Here is a 22,602-nt window from a genome sequence, read left to right on the forward strand (position 1 = left end):
ACAACAAAAACTGAATTTAATTGTCAATCTAGGGCTGCAAAGTCATATCATCATGAAAAAAGTATGCCACAGTCTTTCACTTTAAGTCAAACATGATGTCTTTAAAAGGGACAGTTCACCTCACCGAAAGACATATTTTTTCCCTGGCCTGTAGTACTATTTATCCATGTAGATTTTTTGGTGCAAGTTGCTGAGTTCTGGAGATATCTACCAAAATGTCTGACTTATCTGCAGTATAATGGCACTAAATGGCACTAGTGCTGTCATGCTCAAAGCATGAAAAAAAATACATTTAAAAAATTCAAAACCAGATTCTTTTCCCCAGAAATCATGAGTAGGTTACTCAAGATAATCCACACACCTTGTTGTGAGCAGTTTCATGTAGGAACTACTTTCTTTTTGCAGTAGAATCTGCTGATACTACTTTCGTTTCTACTCAAAGAATTGTGAAACTAACACTGGTTTTGAATTTTTTGGTGTTTTGAGCACCACTAGCTGCCATTTAGTCTCATTATATTCATTATATTGGAGAGAAGGCAGACATCTATATGGCTGATACCTCCAAAACTCAGCACTTCCCACTAAAACAATTTAGATAGATGAATAGCACTACAGGTCAGGGTAAAAAATTGTATTTTTGATTTTGGGATGAACTGTTCCTTTAAATGTCTTGTTTTGTAAGTCCAAAACAAAGATATTCAGTTCAATATTATATAAAACAGAGAAATGCAAGAAATCTCCGTATTTCAGAGGCTAAAAACAGCATTTTTTGACATATTTGGATGAAAATTTACTTTTATGATTCATCAATAATCAAAATGGCATTTTCCTTGTCCTGGGCAAGTGGGCAGTCCTTGTTGTTGTTGAGCTGTGGAGTAGCTGTTGTACTTTATGTCTCTTGGATAAAAAGATGGCAAACACTGAAGTGCACCACTCACATACTTCATAACAGGATGAGCATGTGTGAGTGTGTATGCCATAGCATATCTGCAAAGTGCTTGTGTAACTTTTCAGCATATGTTAGTCCTGTCATCAGGCAGAAAGTGGAAGGCCTGCACACGCAGTGAAATTGAGGTCACCATGAAATGTCTCATGTTAATTACAGCTGATATGTGTCAAGTGCTCTCACAGTGCAAAGTCCCACTCATCTGAATTAATGTGCATTGAGTGGTAGTCCAATCTGCGTGTGTGTTCCTGCCTGAGAGCAGTTACGACATGCTCTCGCCACTGTTTATAACCAAAGGCCTGTCTGCATGCCATCTTAATAGCCAATGTACTTCCTACTCTCTGGCTGGCTGGCCTGGGTGTATGTGTGTGACTGTGCGATCCCTGTGTGGGTTGGGTTACACACACGCTGAGTGTCTCTCAATGGGGTGGAAACCTGCTAAACAAGCTGCTTTAGAGCAAGCTCTTTTTTTTTGTTTCTTTATCTGAGGGTGATCTCACTCACTGCTGGTGTGGGAGAGGAGATCAGGGCCAGCCAGTTGAGGAGCACCATAGTTTGACCTTCACACCACACAGAATGGAGAGACGTCAAGCCTATTTCCTTAATTTCTAAACTTTTGCCAGAAACAGTAACAAAAGAGGAAGACGGTAAGGGGAAGTTGTGTCTGCTACAGTTGTGTTGTTTGAGAAATTCGTCAGAATATTGACAAAGGACTGTTTTGAGGTCAAAAGTGATGAATTATATAAAATGCACTGCAAAAATCCACAACCCTGATGAAAGCAGGTGGCTTGTTTCTGTCTCTTTGGCCTCTAATGACCTTCCCAATTACATGTTTGTCCTCCCTCACATGAAACAATAAACATACTAATCTAACAACAAACCCTCATGTGACCCAGCACAACTCCAGTCATCAGTTGTGAGCTAAAGACCAAAACACAATTACTGGTAAATGCAAATCCTGCAGGACATTCTGGGTGTGGCATGGAAGTATAAATAGAAACACACACAGGAAAAAGTTCCTATTCAGATCTGAGGACAAACAAACGGATGGCCAAACAAAATCTCCTGCTGTGCTCACAATCTACACTATACAGACACAAACCGTAGTTGATGTAATTTTTTAATAGTCTTAGTTTATCATGTTCAAAAGGCCAGTGTGAATCAGCTACAAAATATGTTTGCTAACAGTTTTAGAAGGCATAAATATTGCTCATGCTATTATATACTGTAAATATTGTACTGCTTTGTGCTTTTGCACACATCATTTGAAGATTGTCTTGTTGAAAGTGAGAGAGCCTATACATTTTCTTTAAGAAAGCCTACACTTTTCATTTTAATTAATTAATCTATTTTTTTATTTTTATTTATTTCTACTGACAAGACAGCATTATGTGATATCTTCTTTTTATTCTTTTTTAAGCCGACATGTGATGATATCTTTGTTATCCTTTTTTGTTTCGTTTTGTTTATGGTGACATGTTTTTCTTGTTCTCATCTCTATCTTAACGTTCTATCTCTATCCTACAATGTTTTTGTGCCTTTTGATTTTTGTTTAATTTTTACCTCAGTTTTATCTTAACTTTTGTTTGCTTTTATTTGACCTCACTAACTGTTTTATGCTGTTATATTGCTTCCTGTGTGCCCTACCTTTTCCTAGGTGCTATAAATATAAAGTTAAAATTGCACTTAAGCTCTCAGCCCACAAAACTTCATATTAACATGTCTTATATACACTGATTTGACACGTACCGTGGTCAAGTTGTTGAACCTGCAGCCACTTCACGCTGTCAAGGCAAGTTTACGACAAGTGCGTAACTCAGTTTTGACGTTACGTACTGTACGTATCGTATCTACTGGACAATCAAAACCACTGTTTGAGAAAATCGCTCCACACAAGACACGATGCAAACTACATTCATAATCACAGTGGTTACTTTAATTAACCACAATTACTTACCTGCCAACAAAATTTTCCAGTACTGAGCTTTTTCCAGCGCTCTGTCCGCCGACCACAGCGATCTGAGGAAGGTCTAGATTGCAACTCTGGCCAATGGAGCTGAAAGCATCTTGAAGCTTGTTGATGAGGGGAATCAGGTCTTCCATGCCCCGGTTCCCCATGGCTTCGTTAGCTCGGAGAGCCCCTTCAACACAACGCAGACCACAGGCTAACGCTAGCCGTGCTAACTATATAGGTAATGTTAGCTTAGCAGCAAGGTGCTCTCGGGTTACTCTCGAGTGTTGAGTTCCGCCGCTTCAAACAGCTCCGGCTTTTATTCTCTCCTTGAACACTTGCGTGGTTAACGGCAATGCAATTCACCCTGATATCATTTCGTGTTCTTTTAAGCGCCTTAACTAAATACTCAGTCAGTCGAAACGGACGGAAAACTCGCAAAACAAAACTTCCTCTACACAAACACCATCCGGTTAGAGTGAACGACATCCGATCGAAACCGGTGAACTTAGACCCGCCTCTTGTCTGTGAAACCAGGGAGCTCATTGGCCAATTTTTCTGCCTCTCCGTCAAGCTAAGATTCTGATTGGATATTTAAAAGGCGTGTTCTTCACTCCAAACAAATTATTCATTTCTGATTGGTCAACGCGATTGTCACTTGCGCCCGCTTCATGTCACATGTTCAATGCAACATGGCTGCTGCCATAGAGTGTGGAGCTGATAGAAATACTTCAGAAAACAACATGCCGTTAAAGAAAGCGCTGTCTGCAGTTTCTCCCCTCACTCTGCGGATTGTTGCTGAATGTCCGGTGACTAAAGCAAGAGCCTGTGAGCTTATACTACCACACAGCGCCGTCAGCACCCCGGTTTTCATGCCTGTCGGGACCCAGGGGACTCTGAAGGGAATCACTGTGGATCAGCTGGATGGTCTTGGGTGTCAGATTTGTCTTGGCAACACATACCACCTTGGCATGAGGCCTGTAAGCAGTACTATTATAATAACGTTTTGTTTTTTCTTATGATTCATTTCACTTTATTAGTAGCTGTTCGGGATGTAACAGTATATCGAATATCGCAACAAAAAATGTCTCAATACCACAACAGACTCAGAGGATATCTACTGTGATATTACATGGTTAATTATTTTGATCTTTTTTTTATTATTTTATAATAGGATGTCTGCTGACTGCTGCATTATTTTTGCTTTGCAATTTTACATACATAATTCATCAATTATTTGCCATTTTACACTTTAAAACTTTTGCCTCACTACTTGCTCCTAGTGGGAAAAACTGAGTTTATAAAGAACATGATAGAGACCTGCAGTATTTGAAAAGTAATCTATGAAAACTTTGTTAAGATTTGGTGATATCTTTTCAATATGAATTCTACTCTTTTCAGGGCCCTGATTTGATCGAGAAAGCCAACGGTTTACATGGGTTCATGAACTGGAAGAGAAATCTTTTAACTGTGAGTGTGTATTTCCTATATTAATTAAGAGCTGAATGCAAGTGCAGATACTTTATATTTACAGAAGTACAAGAGATAGGTGATGACTTTATTTTGAAGTCTTGTGTTTCCCTTTCGTCTGCTCACAGGACAGCGGAGGGTTTCAGATGGTGTCTCTTGTTGAACTCTCAGAGGTCACTGAGGAGGGTGTGAAGTTCAAGTCCCCCTATGATGGAAAAGAGATCCTCCTCTCTCCTGAGAAGTCCATCGAAATACAGAACAGCCTGGGTCTGCAAGGATTACAATACTTTGAAACAGTACTGAGTAACAAAGAGATAAGAAAGTGTATAAGGAGTAAATGCAAAATAACAGCTCCTGATAGAATGGCAATGGAAATAACATACGTTAAGTAAAAAAGTCAACTAAAAATAGAAAAGTAGCATTGGCAATGATATTGAAAAGTAATAAAAAGTATTACATAATTATTAATATTGTGTGACATTACATGTGATACTGTATGTGCTAAGTGATAAAAAATAATGAAAAGTAATATGATAATGAACAATATATGACATTAAACTTATTATTAAGTGTGAAAAGTAGTAATGAAAAATAACAATGCACATGATGATGCACAGAACACTGAAAAAAGTAGTACAACAATAATGCTGCACTAAAGTAATACTGCACAGAATATTGGTACCTTGTTGTTGTCGTTGGTATTATTGGCATTATTATCGTCGTCACGTAACCCTCAGTTTCCCAGTGGCTAAAAGACCAGGTCCCTGTTTTTCTGTTGTCTTCCAGGGTCGGACATCATGATGCAGCTGGATGATGTCGTCAGCAGCACCGTGACAGGACCACGGGTGGAGGAGGCGATGCACAGATCCATTCGCTGGCTGGACCGCTGCATAGCAGCCAATAAAAATCCAGACAAACAGAACCTTTTTGCCATCATCCAGGGAGGGTTGAATGCAAAGCTGCGCAAGGCCTGTCTAGATGGTAAAAAAAAATCCACCGCACTGCTATCTTTAATCACCATCTGTCCCTGCATAGTTGGTATTTACAGCATGTTGAAGGACTCATCAGGAGCCTCATTACAGCAAAATTGCAGCTGCTTTTTCTGTCTTATCTTAACTGAAGTTTCAGAGCCAGGAAAAATCCTTTCTTCATATTACAGAAGCAATTCCTAAACTCATGACTGTGTTCTACCCTATAAAAAATGAATAAGACACACCCATCCATAAACCCAGTGGGATGGGTGCTGGATCACAAAAACTACCGAAATAGAAAAAGAAAGATCCGCAGATCAAAGAACTCCAATTTAAAGTATTTGTTTGTGTGATGTTTCAAGCTCCAGGCTCTTCTCAGACTGCTTGTAGTATGTCATCATACATCACCACGTGACACTTATCAAGCAGTTTTAACAAACCTTGTACATTACATCATACATATCCACACCAATAAGAAAAAAGTCTTGCCTCTCTCCCCCTTTACTGTCCTTGCTTCAGCTCACATATGCATTAAATGTATCAAAGGCCCCAAAAATATTTTTTAAAAAGTAATTTTTTCTCAAACATTATCAGCATTGCTGTGAAAATCTTATGCCAAAAACTACTAAATTACTCACTTTTTTAAACCAAAAATCAATGCATCCTACAGGCTCTGTGCCATCCTAACTAAATTCCTATCCTATGATAAGAAAGAAGTTTTTCCTAAATACAATCAGGAAACATGTTCGTATTATATCAAAAATCACAGCAGCAATATAACATTTACTGTCAAAGTTAAAGAGCATAAATACTGTACAAAGATATTGGCAGCAATCTGCATGTTGGCAAGCATATCAGAAATGCACGTATACTTTTAATGTCAGGTCTGGTTGAAAGGTAGCCAGTTTCTCGACAGTTTGACAGTGAGACAGTGATGATAAGGGTTCAGACTTGTGCTTAAGATATCTTCTCTCCTTCCTGCAGAAATGACTAAACGTGATGTTCCTGGATTTGCCATCGGTGGCCTGAGTGGGGGAGAGGAGAAGGATGACTTCTGGCGGATGGTCACACTGAGCACTGATCACCTGCCACGAGAGAAGCCTCGATATCTCATGGGTGTGGGGTACGTTCGCTCATGTGCTGAAAATATCTCATGAGCTTTAAGACTTTTAAAGTTCGCCAAAGAATCTGTATGTTTCTCATTTCCCGCAGGTACGCTGTGGATTTGGTGGTGTGTGTAGCTCTGGGATGTGATATGTTTGACTGTGTCTTCCCCACTCGCACTGCAGTAAGCCCTCTTTACCTCACACACTGATAATCAACTTTTAAATGATCGTTCAGCGGTTATAATTCCATTTCTGACAGTCGTGTTTCTTTTCCCTCAGAGGTTTGGCTCTGCCTTGGTGCCTTGGGGATCTCTCCAGGTAAAACATAAGCAATACGCGAAGGACCTCCAGCCCATAGACCCAGACTGCCAGTGTCCCACCTGCAAGAGGTCAGTCAACAAAAAACAGAACATCATTGTACGACCCTGGACGTTTGGGGGGACTATTTGCATATTCATTAATCTTTGAATACTAGATGAAGGCGAGGTGTAGAGCTATATGTAAGTCATTTGAACAACGTATGTTAACTTATTTTGCAATTTATTGCTTGTTGCAGAGTATTTTCTTTGTTTAAAACATGACTGGAGGTGGACTTGAACAGATGATAAATTGCTGTATGTTACATTTGAGAAAGAAGGATGTATATTACATAGATTTCAGGGTTAGATGATGTTTTTTCTTCCACTTGCTCGGTCAAGCAAGTAAGCCAGAAATCTGCTTGCCAAGAGTCAATTAATTGTGCCCTTGTACAAATTGTTGTTGTTATTTTAGCGGTTATGAAATAATAACAACAAAGACTAAAGTGTCCTGTTTAATCTAGAGCTGCAATGTATGTAGAATGTCAGAAAATAGTCCATATTTTCACTTTTCAAAATCAGCCAAGCAGTTGCTAAAATATTGTCCATACAGGTGATTACACTAATCATGCTAGTGCTAATCATTATGCAAGTTAGTTTCTAGTAGCCTCTAAATGCTGGTGACTGATACAGTACATTTTGAATATAAAATTCTGGGATACTCAACATTTCCAGGTTCACAATAGGGCTCTACAGGCTGGCACATGACACATGGATAGAGACATTTTTGTCAGTAGTTTTGTCAGTGGTGCCTTTGGACTGCACCTTGTGTTTAGAAATGTTATACCACATATATGTTGTAAAACTGGACATTAGTGGAAAAAAGATATAAATAACCTGCCTGTTTTCTGTTTCAGACATAGTCGGGCTTACCTCCATGCTCTGTTCAAGAGTGACACTGCAGCCATGCATCACATCACCATTCATAACATCGCGTACCAGGTCAGTACTGAAAATGTCTCTCTACAGTCAGCATCATGTTCTAACTTTAATTTTAATTTTTTCTAACTTTAATTAAATAACAACAAAAAACATTTTACCACTTAAAAAAATAAATCACTGTAAAGAAAATGAGTTTCTCTGCCTCCAGAAGAGGTTGGACACGGTTTAAAAGTTTTTGTTGCACTCATTTTAACGTCAACCATCACTGCTGTGATATTCCAGAGAATGAATGCATCTCAGTGTGGCTAAAAGAGCTATTTCCGACAAATTCAAATGAAGTTGTGTGACTATGAAATTCAACAGTGCGTGCAGAAGATATGAACTGTTCCATAATACATGTCTATCAGCCTATTTGACTTTGAAAAATACTCAACTCTGGTATTTTTCAACCTTGAACCTATTTTATTTTGCTGTGTAATCCTTATGGGCTATAGTGAAGTGTCAAAGTATGTGACCTAAAAGTGCTTTTTTTGCCACAGACTCAGATTGTTGTAAGTGTCTGGCAACTTTATGGAGAAGATCCATGATGCACCGTTGGTATTAAGAAACACCCTGCAGCCCATTGCTCAGCTGACGGCCGCAGCAGTTTCAAGCGTTGTTGTCCCTCTTAGACAACTTAGACTCAAAACATTTGGAAATGGATACCAGGTTGAAAAATACCAAAGTTACACTTTGAACCGAATGTGATCAAAAATTATGTCACATTAAAACTGTATCCACATTTTCAATCCATCGTCTCCAAATTTCCTTAGTATAATTTTTTGCTGATTCCCTTATTTGCTTTGAAGGAGCTGATATATCTGAGAGACACGTACTGCATATATTAAGTACGTTTTATCAGTTCATTAGTTTCTTGTATCTGCAGCCGTGCTGCTCAGAGATATCAACCAGAGCCACAAATTTATATAATGTGTTTCAGAGTCTAATTGCTCTGACAGAAGTCTGACAAAAGATATTGAACTTTGCAAATATATGTGACATGATTCAGACGTTGTTCTTGCCTCAGTCACAATCATTTCATCCTTCAGTACTCACAGTATCTTAGAGTTGTACAAACTTGCTTTGCCGCCTTGACATTATCAAGACAGTGAAGAGTGTCCTCTTGGGACAGATGTGTCTCAAAACATAATGTTCACATTAAGAGAGCACAACAGATCATGTCTAATTATGCAACATTTAAATTTTTTTTCTATTTGCTCCATCTAGTTGGTTGGCTCATTGGGCTCCTTAATCTAAAGACAGTATTATAATACCACAGAAAACTCTACAGTATGATATTTTTCACAACATTAAAAATCAAAGACAATGTTATATTGAATAACATAATTGAGTAATAAATCTGATTTTTACAGGCTTGTTTGCTAGCAGCCATGATCTAAGCAATGTATGCATGTACAGTCGAAAACAAAGACAACACAGCAGTCAGTAGCAGTCCTTTTATAAAATAAACTAATAATAAGAAAATAAAATAATTAGCCATGTTATATCAAGATATATATTGTCGCAGTTCAGTATAGATTTGAGACATAATTTTTCATTGCACGATATTCAATATTGTTAAATCCCTAGTAATTATTTAATTGCTGTGAAACATATTTTACCTTAAAATGTTGCCATTGTAAATAGTAGTAACTAAACACTCTTACCTGTATATCATACATTATAATAAGAGGCAACTTTATGTTTTAGCAACATGTAGTTGCATTCGCTATTAGGTGCCTCTACAGAGGCAAAAAAAGAAAGGTATTGTTATAGTTTGATATTATTAAGGGAAAAATCTGTATCATGTTTACTGTAATAAATCATAAAATGACTATAATATAGCCACGGTGCCCCCTTCTGAATTTTTTATTCTGGCCCATAACCTGTGCTATTGTTCGCCTGTTTCACAATAGTGTGAAATAATAGTTCAAATTAATGCCAAATGTCTGCAGAATGAGTAAGTGTCTGTTTTAGTACCATGTTGTTGGATGCGCTTTATGTATTAATCTCTATGCATGTGTCAAGTTGCGATTAAGCTAGTAAGGAGCCGTAAAACGAAGTTTGGTTCTCCAGTTTTTGTTAATAATTGTGTATGGAACTAAAACAATTAGTCAATTAATCAATTTGTTGTCAACTATTAAATAAATTACCAACTGTTTTGAAAATCTATTACTTGTTTTGAGTAATTTTTAGGAAATATTGTCCAAATTTTCCAGCTTCTCAAATGTGAAGATTTTCTGGTCTCTTACTTATTTATGACAGCCAACTGAATATTTTTGGGTTGTGAGCAAAACAAGACATTTGATGACATCATCTTGTGCTTTGGGAAACACTGGTCCAAATTTTGCACCGTTTTCTAACATTTCTATGGGCAAAACGACTAATTGTTTAATTGAGAAAATGATCGGCAGATTAATCAAAACTGAAAGCCCTAGGTGTGTGATTAAGGCCCCTTCCAGTGTATATTCTGAGGATGCTGACCTGTTGTTGACCCAGGCACTCGAAAATGCACAGGAGATGATTTTCCTCTGGAGATGAGTAATCACATTATTTTTCTTCATTTCATCGAACATTTCTCTTTGCAGCTCACCCTGATGCGTTCTGTGAGACAGAGCATCGTGGATGGCCGTTTCCCTGAGTTTATAAGGACGTTCATGAAGCGAATGTTTCCCTCTCCTGACCAGTACCCCAGCTGGGCTGTGGACGCTCTCGCTTCTGTCAATGTTACATTGGAATAGCAGCTGGAAGGCAACGGTTGTACTCTAAACGGGGGTATAAATGTCAAACAGTGACTGAAAGATTTTACATTTTTTAAATTACTTTTTTTTATGGATGATTGTTTTCTACTCTTTGTTTATATTTGTATCTGCATCGTCAGTTTTGTTGGCGGTGAGGAAAATGGCTTTTGATGTGAAGGGATAAAGCCTGATTGTCTTCTGCAGCAACCTTCTTTACTCAGCCTCTGCAAATTGTCCTCACAGTACACATTATGATAATGTGAGACTGAATGGGGTTTAAATGAGGTTTGAAACACATGAACTATCTCTTCTGATATGCTCAGACACTTTTTGTTGTTACCATGGCTACACAGCTAGGCCCACCCACTTGAAATGAAATGTTTTGCCTTCCTGTCAACCTCTTTCGAGAATTCTTTGTGTCTGGGTGCATTACAGGGGTATTTTATTCTTGCCTTAGGTGCCATATTAATAAATGTTTATCTATTCTGGTGTTTTAACCCACATCCCAGTGGACTATTAGTTGTCAGCTGTTTGAACAGATAAATGAATCCTGCTTGCTGCAGATTGTGTGCTTGTGTCATGATGACCACCAGAGGGCAAAATAGACAAAACTAGAGCCAAGTCTGACTGTAAAACTGAATGATGGGCTGTTTCATACAAGTTTCCTAACAGAGTGAACAGCAGTTCAGCTGTCTCTGTGTAAAAATAAACCCAATTAAAATAAGATTAGGTATATGAGCAGCAGCGTATGAAGGAATATCAGAATTATTCACAAACTCAAGTCAGCATCCATCTAAATAATATCAAATTATTCTCATCTGTTGTTTTTCTTCATGTCTCTTCAGTTCAAGAGGCAGTGATCCCGTTTGGCCCTCTGAGAGGAGGTTTTTGTTTGGAGCTTACAGAGGTGCTCGATTGTTGGTGATTAATATTAATCGCTGGAAGTTAATTTGAATAACACCTGTTGTCTGTGGCTTTGAGTCAACAGTCCTCTTGAGCAGCACATTTGAATTTCATTACAGCTTCTGTTATTATGACCACGGGGCTATAGAAGATTAAACCTGTGACATGTAGTAAGTGGTAAACAAATATCCAGCGCAGCAGTGAAGTACTACAATACAAATGGTCGGCCTGGTGCATAATAGGAGTAGTTTACAAGTGTTTATTAATTAGCTACAATAAGAGCTAACTAAAATATTCATTGGGGAAATTATGCTCTGTGTTCATAATGACCTTTTGCATTTTTCTGTAATAGCCCACCTTCATGGGAACCTCCAGTTTTGAAAGTGATGATATTGTTAAAAATATGTTAGAGGATTGTGGTTCTGTTTTCGTGAGACGGTATGTTATGTCCTCTGGTTTGACTGTATATTTTGATTATATTTAGCATATGGATGCTTGGTGAGGCAGAAACGGCACTCCGAGCTCAGTTGGCAAGCTTGCACCAAATAAATTGGATGTGTTCTCATGTATAATTCAGCAAGACCATTCCCAACATGTCATGTGTGGCCCCTTAAAGCTACTACACAAGGAACCTTCATATTGTGTTGATTTTGGAGGCCCCTGTAGACAAAAGCACAAGTGTTTCCACTGTAACCACAAAATATAGCATCAAAAATAAAATTATAAAAGAAATATATATAAAATGCTTCACTGGGTGGAAATTTCTCTTTAAGTTTTTCTCTTTAGTTCATAAAAGAGGAACAAGGAGTGACAGTTCTCAACATCTAATTTAAAGAAACATTTACAAGTGAGGCCACCAGTTAGCTAGCTAAGCTGTCAGTACGACTTCTGAAAAATATTTCAGGACTGTAGGCCCAAAACCCAAGGAATAAGTTTATGTCTGTTTGCATGACGTTTAAGTGTTAAATGTGTACTAAACAAATTACCCAAATTTAAATTGGCATAATTACAGCTATTAATTTAAACATGAATTCACACATAAGTGCAGGAATAGGCTAGATTGACAAACAGTTGGTACTCTAAAAGTAATCAAGTTACATTACTTTAATATTGTGATATTTAGACTATGTTACTGACTGTATTTTTAACAGGTAATTAGTAAATGAGTAAGAGGAGTTAGTAATAAAGAGACGGTTTCATAACCACTTATAACTCCTCGTAGTAGCTTCAAAGTGACTCTAAAAGATCTGTAACTCTACAACATTTAATAGAAAGCCAATTAAAATAAGAAAAAATGTAACTCTCCATGCAGAAATAAGAAATTCACGTTGTCATGACTGAAATGCGCGCAGGTCTCCTCAGAAGTCTGATGGACAAATGTGGAGATCACGTGTGTATGTGTGACAGTTTCATTATCATTCAGGGTTGGAGAGGATATGTATTCTGCTTTATAATGATGGAGAACGCTTATTTTGTAGTATTGTAGATTTTATTGTGAGTATTGTTTTTGTAACTGTTTTTTTTATTATTATTATTATTATAAAAAAAAAAAAAAGTGGTGGCAACTGTAGCTACAGTCTCCAACGCTTGGTTACACATTAGCAGCCAGTGCGTCCATGCGTAGCTCAGCTCAGGCAGGGAGGATGCTGCTGCTGGTGCTCAGAGAGACGACCAGTTGCTCTCCAGCTGTCACAGGAAAAGTGGAGCCTCCCCGACGCACCGACGGATGAATATCCTCGACCTGTTGCCTCGGCGGGAGCAAAAGTAGAGCAGTCGGCTGCCAAAAACCGACAGAAGTTGTTTTTTTCTGTTTAGAAGGGAGGTGGAAGACGATGCCATGAGGTGTATCAATGTGTGCGTTATTATTCTACGTTTTGTATAGCAGAAGGAAGAAGAGGAACGGACGGAGTTGGTTTTGGGAGGTCCACCTCCTCCGTGTGGAGGTGCGGTTTGCAGCGATATCTGTCTTTGGGCTCTGAGGAGGACCATCATGGTCGAACTGGAGAAGGAAGTGCTCCCGCTGCCCCCTCGGTACCGGTTCCGAGACCTGTTGCTCGGTGACTGGCAGGCCGACGACAGGTAAGGATGCAGCCGCTTGTATCGTTTACGCACGGCGCACCGAAGCCGTTGCGCATCCGTGCGCCATGAAAGCATCACATCAGCTTGTTTAAAAAGTCCACATTTCTTTTACGTTTGCATTTTGTCGCTGTGATCCCGTTGGTTCAAGTGTGTGAACGAGTGTTTTACTGCCAGCTGTACAGCTCTGTTCTGTTATGGATGCTGCAACAGGTTTACTCTGCCCCTGTGTGCGCAGAGGCGACTGTTACTAATATTGTTAACACAGTATTATCCCATCAAAAGAAATAAACTAATTAAGACATAAAGGATAACGAGAGACAAAATATTTATTCAGGAATATTTATCTTATTTCTTTTCATGTCTTGCAAGTAGCACGTCTTACATGTGTATATTTGGAACGTCAAAACATTCCTCTGGTGGCATCAACCAGGAAGAGAATCAAGAACGAACAGTTAAAGTAAATCTATAGTGCGTTCCATTGTTTGTGTTCCTCCTCATGCAATAATTCCTGAGATTTACAGTGAACCGTCTGCCACCTGGACAGGCAATTTCAAGTGGGTGCTCTCACTTACCGGCAATTAACCTTTGCTTACACTCCATTTGCAGGGCAGCAGATTTGACGTGCTATATGATATGCATTGCTTAATTTGGCTATTTCATTATGCTGTCTAAATGGAAAACCTTAACCTCCATTTCACGCATGGTATCTCTTGTTGCTATGTGGAAACTAGAACCGAAACACTTACAGACTTGACTGGCTGTTTCGAATCAGATAATTGGGAGATGTTGCGTTTGAAAGCTTGGAAGAGATCAATCAAAGTGTAGCCATTGGCAGGCTTCGTTACACAGACACTGGTGCGTGCTACCATACAAGCCTGTCAATAATTCTTCTCATATTATTGAAACCATCTATGGGAAGCATCCAGATTTGTCCACTTGTGTGTGATAATCATACCATTATACTGTGCATCTGAATCTCTGAATCTGTATTTTGCACAGCTGAAGCCTTAACAGCCTGGCTCGCTCTGATTGTGCTCCTCTGGCCTTCTGTTGTTGCCCAAGGACTAACGTTTCCAAACCAAAGTGCAGTGTGACCTCAGTCACCTGATTACAGAGGTCCAGTGACAGGGGTTGCTGCCTCTTTCTTGGAAGAAACAACACAGACTTTTTCTTGTCCATGGACTTCATCCTCTAAAAGAGGTGTGAAGAATCATGCTTTGACTGGGCTCAGCCATTTTTGCGATGTGCCGTCATCCAGGGGTTCTCAAGATTGGCAAATTACATGCATACAGAGATTCCTTGCTGAATAGTTGGATGAATGTAAATGAAACAAAATAGGTGTCTAGAGGCAGTGTGGTTGTTATTGATTTGGTTGGTTTGGAGGCTGCTGAGACAGTTGGTGCCACAGCTGTGCTGCAATACTCTCCAAACACATGATGAGGATGAGTGTTTTCAGGGATATCCTGGTGTCATTCACTGTGAGGGCTCTAGAAGGTACCAAGCTTCAAATTAAACTTGTGTGGGCTGTGTGTGTTCCATTTGTTTTGTCATAGTGCAGAACTCTAGTGTCCAGTGCACACACGCTGCCTGTTTCAGTGCCAATTATGAGCATTTGTGCCTAGTAAAGAAGAAATTAAGTCCTTTGTAACACTGATGTGTGTAACTGTGTGTGTGTTTGCCTCTCTCTCAAGCTAAATCTATCAGCGTGCATGTGCTTGAGCATCCGTTTGCATGCACGCTTTCATCCATAAACGTCTAGACACGTGTGAGAGGGCGATAGTGATTGACAGAGGTACAACCTGTTGATCTCAGTATCCAGGGAGCATTAGCTGTTATAAAATGGACTGATTAGAAGGTAAATAGGAGCTGTGATTGTTTGTGTCAGAAAGCTTAATTATGGCAGAATCATTATTTTTGGAAGGAGCTGTTGAAAAGGGTTGTGAATTACACGTTTTATCACAATAAGATATTTTATCAATTCTTTAGACGACAAAACAATATTTGCTGATATCACAAGGTCTGCTGTGATGCGATTTTGATTTGATTTAATGTAGGAGCCTGCGATCGATATCAGGCAATATTACGTTCATTTAACACCATCAGTTACATTAATGTCAACTCACAAAAAAAGCATCTAAATTATGATTCGACAATTTCTTTGCTGAACTCTTCCTGACATTTGTGACACAGATATGCCATGGGAATTTCAAAATAATGATTTAACTTAAATACAACAATATATATAGATATTGATATCTTCACTTTGCAATGATCATATTAGATCGTTGAATTTATATATCGATCCAGATCAGTGCATTGTTTTTGGTGCCTATTATATTTGAGAGAAGGCAGACAAAACTCTGCAACTCACACCAAAACAATCTAGATTGATAAATAGCACTACATGTAAGGCGAAAAATATGAATTTTATTATTTTTGGGTGAACTGTCCCTTTAAGTTGTGTCCCCAGAGAGCACAGCAGTCCCATTGGCCCAGGTGCACAGATAGCTCCATACAGTATGACTGCGTGTCAGCACAAAAATACTCTTACAAATCAAAATGCCAACATGTGTACGCATAACTTATCTCCCTGACACATATGGTTGCACTCTGCTCTGGGAAGGGATACATTACTGAGACCTATAATCCCTCTTCTGTCACCCTCTGTGGGCCTTCTCCCTGTCCTCCTCCCCTTTTGCATCCCCGTGCGTGTGCGCGCGTGTGTATGTGTGTGTCCATACATCGCCCTCTTTTAACATTCACAACCGCTCCATCCCTCTCCTCTACATCTTAGTTCTGATTGAAGTGCCATAAGACCGTGCATTTCCCCTTTTCAAGAGCTCTCTTGTAACCCTGTGGAATGCATTCCGCTGTGGCCATTGAAAGGCTCTCGCTGAGGCAATTTTCAGCACAGACTTTTAAAGACGGCAATTGATTTAATAATTTATTTTGCACGCAGGGATCTCCTATCTTCCTGATTGTTCTATTACTGGTACCTACAGGGCCTCCCTCTTTGACATCTGCCAGCGCTTGTGTATGTTCTACACTCTTAGAAATAAATGTGTTAAATAGAACTAAAAAGCGTTCTTTGGCATGTCACCATGGAAGGACCATTTTTAGTTCTGGGTAAAAACTTTCTCAGAGATTCCACTTAGAGCCATTTTTTAGAGCCACTTAGGGCTGTCAAATTATATTATATTATATTGGCCTGACCAATAGTTTGAATCAGAAGCAAGCTTCCCTGTCACCCAATAATGCAATGGCTTAACTGTTAAAGCAACTGGCTCGACGCAAAGAATCAGAAGAATTGGAGGAGGGAGATGAGTGAGTGCTGATCGAGCTGCAGCTTCACCTGAAACCAGGTAAAAAAAAGTGAAAATTAGACTGACCCACAGCAGAGAGAGAGGGAGAAAGCACATGAATATGGACAGATATGTTGACTTGATATAAAAATGTCTTATGATCATGAATCATAATGTTATTGTACACTTCTGCGGTGCATGATTTGTTTTTACTCCAAGTCCAATTTGTGTACTCTCAAATACTTGATTACTTGATGCTGATTGATCACAACTGCGAGGGAGAAGACACGAGCTGCAGAGAGGAGGGAGGGAGGAGAGCAAGTGTGAGAAGAGCCGACCGATACAAAAACTTTATTGATGATTAATCCTGATGTTACTGTACAGTCTAAAATATGTGTCTCCACAAAGTCCAAACTGACAGAACTCCACAAAACACTGCATTATTGTAAATCATGATGAAGAGTCCAGACTCTGTCTCTCCTCTTCATCTCCTTGGTGTGTGTCGGTGTGCAGTTTGCTGTCTGCTGTGGTCTGTAGGTCAGTGGAGTGTAGTTGACCTGAGTTCTGGGGTGTTGTGGTTGATGTGTGCGTTTGCTTTGACCCTTGAGTGTATAATCATGAATATTTTATACTTTAATTTGATTTGCTCTCTGACTTAAAACATGATTTGGCTAAAATATGCAAAACTGCAAACATATTAGACTTTGTCTAAAACGCTGGCTGCATCTATTTTTCATCAAACTGGAACAAACAGAAATTAAATCTGGTCAGTTTTCTCACTACCGGCTGAAACAAGCCTTCATCTCCAGACAGAATATGAATACTGCTCTGCTGCTAAAGGACTGGTTACAACTGCTAATTATCTTTGTCTGTGTGGTTCTATAACCCATGACTTTGATCCAGGTTGTGCCTGATAATTGATTAGTAACTGAATGTATGTTCTGTTGTTACAGAAACATGTCAGGAACATAGAAGAAGGAACATTTTAACGATACTGTTCTGATTACACCGACACCATTTATATTTTCTGGCAGTGAGTCAGAGGCTTGTGTTTTGAGGAAATGCCAGATGACTAAACAATTAAATACAGATCTTTTGCAGGCTGATGACAAGGATTTTGCCAGTCAAAGGAGCTGTCTGGTTTTTGGCTAAAATCAACATGATATCGAGGAACCTGGAATGGATGAAATGTTTTTGGCTTGTTCTTGATATCAGCAGTAGTCTCTGACTTTGTGTAAATCTGTTAAAAAATTGTAAAGTGAGCTAGCTTTCTGTCTCTGTCCTTCACCCAAACACTCACGTCTTCTTATTCTCAGTGCTTTTCACAGTCAAACAAACTAGCCGATCCAGTATTGCTACTTTGACCCAATATTGATAGAAACGATTCACGTTCTGATCTAAAACCCCACATTATCCATTTGTAAATACCATGTTTTATTTACTTTGCATCAGTATGGAAATGCAGCAATAGTGAAGAAATGTACTAGCTTCACTCATAGTATCAAAAATGCCACCATAAACCACCATGTCCTAAACAAACACATTACAAGCAATAACAAAAAGCAACATTTGTATTTTGACACATAATAAGCAAACTAACACTCTCAGCAATGCATCATGGGAAATGAGGGCACCCCAGCACATCTGCAGCATACGTGAATGTCACAATCCTACATCGCAAGCGCCCACCAATGGTTGGAGGATGCCATGATACAAGTCACATTACAACTACACAACTAAACAAGCTTTTCAGATGGTGAAAACTTGGCTGGATGTACATCAGCATCAACTGACACAGGACTTTTCACCACTAAGCTTCAGCCTTAGTGATCTTACTACTACTACTAATAATAATAATAATATTAATAATAATAACAATAATGATAATAACAAATCCCTCCAGGGAGTTGTGATGTTGGTATCACAACAATTAACACGACTTCAACCAGTCCCCATGAATTCTGCATGACCTTGCAATTTTGTCACCGCAACTTATTCCACAAATATGACCAATCATTGTCGCCACCCATGAGCTCCACCAATCTTAGCAATCCTCCATGCAAACATTATACATGTATGTCTGAATGAAGCGTTTCAACTTTTTATTATTCGCTTTTTTGTGTGTGTCTCACAGGTACTGAAAAAGCACAAGGTTTGTTATTGTTATTGACAATTATCAATGCTCTGTGCATTTTTTAAAAATGATTTTGTGCTCACTGTTTTGACTAACTTGAGCTCAAAAAATATTTCGCTTCTCACCTCCTAGGTGCACTTCATTTAAAAATGAAGCATATTTTGTTTGATTTTTTTTTTTTAATCCTGGGCCTTTTTTCCAATGTTACTTAGAACACTCAGAACAGAGTGCAGTTTTATTTTCCCTGGAACAAGTTGTCTTTGATTTTTAATGAATTATGCTTTTTTATATTTTAACTGTCTCTCACAAATTAATTGCAAAAAAAAACACCTAAAAACATTGCATCATGCATCACTTTTTTTTTTTTTTTTTAGAAAAGCTGCCATGAAATCAGACATTTTTAGGCTGCAACAATCCGAATTATTAGGATAATCAAGAAAATATCCAAAGTATTGTACTGGAGCTGAAAATGAGAATGAATTCAGCCTAAATGTGCAGCAATTACTGTGTTCCAGCATCGCAGAGCAATATACCATTCTTCTCAGTGTCGATAGCGTGTTCATAACAGCCTATAAACATACACATGACTCCAAGCACAGCTCTGCTTGTATGTCTGATTTGTTAGGAGAGCAATGAAACATAACAGAGTCTCCATTGCTTCACAATAGAAAGCCTCAGCGGGAGCTTTCCTCAGAGTCCAGGATTATCATACAAATGACAGCCTTTTGTCCTTAGAACAATCTCTCATTGGCTGTCACTTCCCCGGCTTCCACATCTTTCTGTCACCATCTACACTCCATCATCCATTCTCCCCATGCACCTACTTCCTTTGCCTCCCCCTTAATTCTTGCAGTCAAGCCTTAATCTAGTAAGGCCAGTGTAGAGCATGATCCATCAATACTGTCAATATTCATACCAGCTTTATGCCTTGAATTCTCTACCTGAGTACTTTAGTAAGCCTCTCAGAGCTTGTGTAAGTTCAGTCATATTTATAAGACACTTTAGAAAGCTGATAGCTATCTCTGTTGGAATCATGGATGTGCCGTGTCTCATGACAGCAGAGCCAGTGCTGACATAAAGGAGGTTAATGCCAATAGCTGCTATGAGGAGAAGACTCACTCTGTGAAAAGGTGATTTCATCAGATTTGAGGCTGGGTGAGAGAGAAGGGCTGATGGAGGATCGTGCAGACCTCATGATTCTGCTGGTAAACAACTGGAGTGAAGTTAACTTAAAAGCACCCACTTGCTAATGGAAATTAATTGGAGGGCTCTGCATAGTCGATGGGAAGCTGGGGGCCAGCAGTGGGGTAGGCTAATAAAACCAAAGCATGCAGGCCTGACTAAGGTCCCTTTCTATTAATTAGAAAAACCGTATACAACAGCATCCAATTTATATTGGCAAAATGGAAAGGTTGTCAGCAGGCCTGAACATTAAATATAGGTCCATTTAAGAACAAACAAGAAGGCATGGTGGGATGGAGGGCTCATATGCACAATTTCCAGTGAAAATAAGCCACTACTCTCTTTGTGAGAAGGTTGTATACAGTAAAGAGAAGATATTACCTGAAGGCAGAATGGGAGACACTTCATTTGGTTGCATAATCAGTTTATTCAATTTAAAGGGTCAGTGTGTAAGATTTCCAAGGACTTATTGGCATTGTGTGGCGGAAAAGGAATATAATATTCATAATTATGTTTTTTATTAGCATACAATTGCCTGTCTTGTGTTTTTGTTACCTTAGAATGAGCAGTTTATTTTTTCAGTGGGAGCAGGCCCTCTTCAGTGGAGACCGCTATGTTGCAATGTTTCTCCTTTAGGACATAACAGACAAACACTGGCTCTAGGTACGGGCTTTTGGATTTTTGCAGTTTCGCAGCCATGCTTGTAAGAGGAGAACGACATGGTCTGTGTGCAGGCTCACTGCAAGATGCCACTAAATCCTACACAACAACCAACTTCTATTTAACCAATTTAACCAATTCAGGTGGACCGTTATACATTACTTAGTGACAAAACGTAATTTCATCTTGCAATAGACTTGACCTTCTTTCCAAGTCACCAAGAGAAAATTGGTCAACTGCAGAAGGAAAACTCTGGAAAAGACGTGGACCATTAATATATTGCTCAATTTAACCATCATAAACATCTATGCCTTCTACAAGCTTATTAATGATTTCTTATGACTCATATATATATACATACAACTCAAATTTGACATTTCAAATTTGAGTGTTTCAGTTGAACATTCCCCCTAATCTCTGGTGACACATTGTGAACACTTTATGATTTGTTACAGTAAATATATTAATGATTTCCCCTTTAAGGGAACGTGATGTAATTTCAAGTTGTTATAATCTGGAAAAATAGACTGGCATCACAAAAGCAGAAATCTGAATGGGACTTCGACTTTTCTGAATGGGAATTAGACTTTTACTGTAGCGAACCCCACATCCTAGATCATTTAAAATATATATACAGTACAAGCCATGTTAAAGTTTTATCTTTTTCATTGTTATCACTAATTAGCAATAGCCTAAGGATGTATAAAGAGAGAACAGTGCGGGGTGTGTCCCCAGTGGTCCTCATGGTTATTTTATTTTTAGAGCTTTTTTTTTGCCACCACTGGGCTTTAATAGACTAGATATTGAATTCCCTAACCAGCTTTTCGGTAAGACAAGTACTGTCAACACTTACGAACCCTCCTGCTGTGGATACTAACACAGCCATGGGGCTGACTAGCATGTGTCTGAGCACTTCTGGGCTCTAGCAGCGCTCCATGTTGCTGGAAGGCCCCGTGGCATCTGAGTGGGGGCGTGGAGCTGCTTTGCCACGCTGTTGTGGGGGATCACAAACACAGTTGTCCACTGATCGCAGCTCCCCTATTCCCAAAGTGTGTTAGCTTAATACGCCACAGCACTCTCAAATCCAAGCTCCCCAGAGACACCAGGGACAGGCGATAGAGATGATTCCTCTCATGTTTCACTCCTTTTCCATCGCACATGTCATCATCAAAGCGGTGACTTAAAGATGACGGGGAAAGAGATTGATATCTTAAGTTGATTTGATCAAATTTTAAATGTCTGCGCTCATCTGAGGCTAATGTAATCAGAAGGGACAGGAAGATAGAATGTCATTGGATGGATTTTAATAGAGTTGTACATCAATTTAAGCCATATTTTGTTTCACAATAGGGATAAGAAGTTTTTAGTGAGCATTATGTCGACCCATCCAGAGGTGGGAAGTAATGAAGTTCAAATAGTTACTGTATTTAAATGGATTTTTCAGGTGTACTTTTTACTTTTACTCCCTACATTTAACACAAATCTTTACTTTCTACTCCTTACACTTTCAAAATGGGATTGTTACTTTAGTTTTAATGCACTTGAGGGAAATTATTGATTAGCATTATTTTGCATCATTGAAAATAACAATAACACATAGAACAAAGTATCTGTCAGTATCCGTATAACAAAATAGGTAACAAGACATAAAAGATGTAAGACACAAAAGACATAACAAGACATAAATGACGCAACAAGACAAAAAATATGTAAAACATGTAACAAGACGAATTGAGGTAAAAAATGTTACAAGATTAAAAAAAATGTAAAAGACAAAAAAGAAGTAACATGATGAAAAATATAACAAGACACAAAAGATGCAAAAGGAACAAGATGGAAAAAAAATGTACAAGACACAAAAGATGCAACAAGATAAAAAT

At 38.8% G+C, this 22,602-nt stretch overlaps 3 protein-coding genes across 10 annotated transcripts in view; 2 read left to right on the forward strand and 1 right to left on the reverse strand.

The window, feature by feature from the left end:
• dnm2a (dynamin 2a) overlaps nt 1–3,382 on the reverse strand; it is a 42,910-nt gene extending 39,528 nt beyond the window's left edge. For all 8 annotated transcript variants that reach the window (XM_084744023.1, XM_084744027.1, XM_084744026.1 and 5 more), the window contains exon 1: nt 2,904–3,382. In XM_084744023.1, the coding sequence (XP_084600149.1) occupies nt 2,904–3,064 (161 nt within the window). In that variant the 5' untranslated portion in view covers nt 3,065–3,382. The remainder of the gene's footprint in view (nt 1–2,903) is intronic.
• Nucleotides 3,383–3,550: 168 nt separating this feature from the next.
• On the forward strand, nt 3,551–11,945 carry qtrt1 (queuine tRNA-ribosyltransferase 1). The gene is made up of 9 exons (XM_084744028.1): nt 3,551–3,877; nt 4,299–4,367; nt 4,496–4,634; nt 5,154–5,348; nt 6,323–6,461; nt 6,551–6,626; nt 6,724–6,833; nt 7,658–7,742; nt 10,310–11,945. The coding sequence occupies exons 1-9, from the start codon at nt 3,569–3,571 to the stop codon at nt 10,460–10,462; spliced, it is 1,275 nt and encodes a 424-aa protein (XP_084600154.1). The 5' UTR covers nt 3,551–3,568; the 3' UTR covers nt 10,463–11,945.
• A 1,031-nt stretch (nt 11,946–12,976) lies between these two features.
• kcnt2b (potassium sodium-activated channel subfamily T member 2b) overlaps nt 12,977–22,602 on the forward strand; it is a 69,254-nt gene continuing 59,628 nt past the window's right edge. Inside the window, exon 1 of the mRNA XM_084744400.1 lies at nt 12,977–13,444. Within this exon, the coding sequence (XP_084600526.1) occupies nt 13,356–13,444 (89 nt within the window). The 5' untranslated portion in view covers nt 12,977–13,355. The remainder of the gene's footprint in view (nt 13,445–22,602) is intronic.

Source organism: Lutjanus erythropterus, chromosome 19 (assembly GCF_056507025.1).
Source record: "Lutjanus erythropterus isolate fLutEry1 chromosome 19, fLutEry1.hap2, whole genome shotgun sequence".
Lineage (NCBI taxonomy): Eukaryota > Metazoa > Chordata > Actinopteri > Lutjaniformes > Lutjanidae > Lutjanus > Lutjanus erythropterus.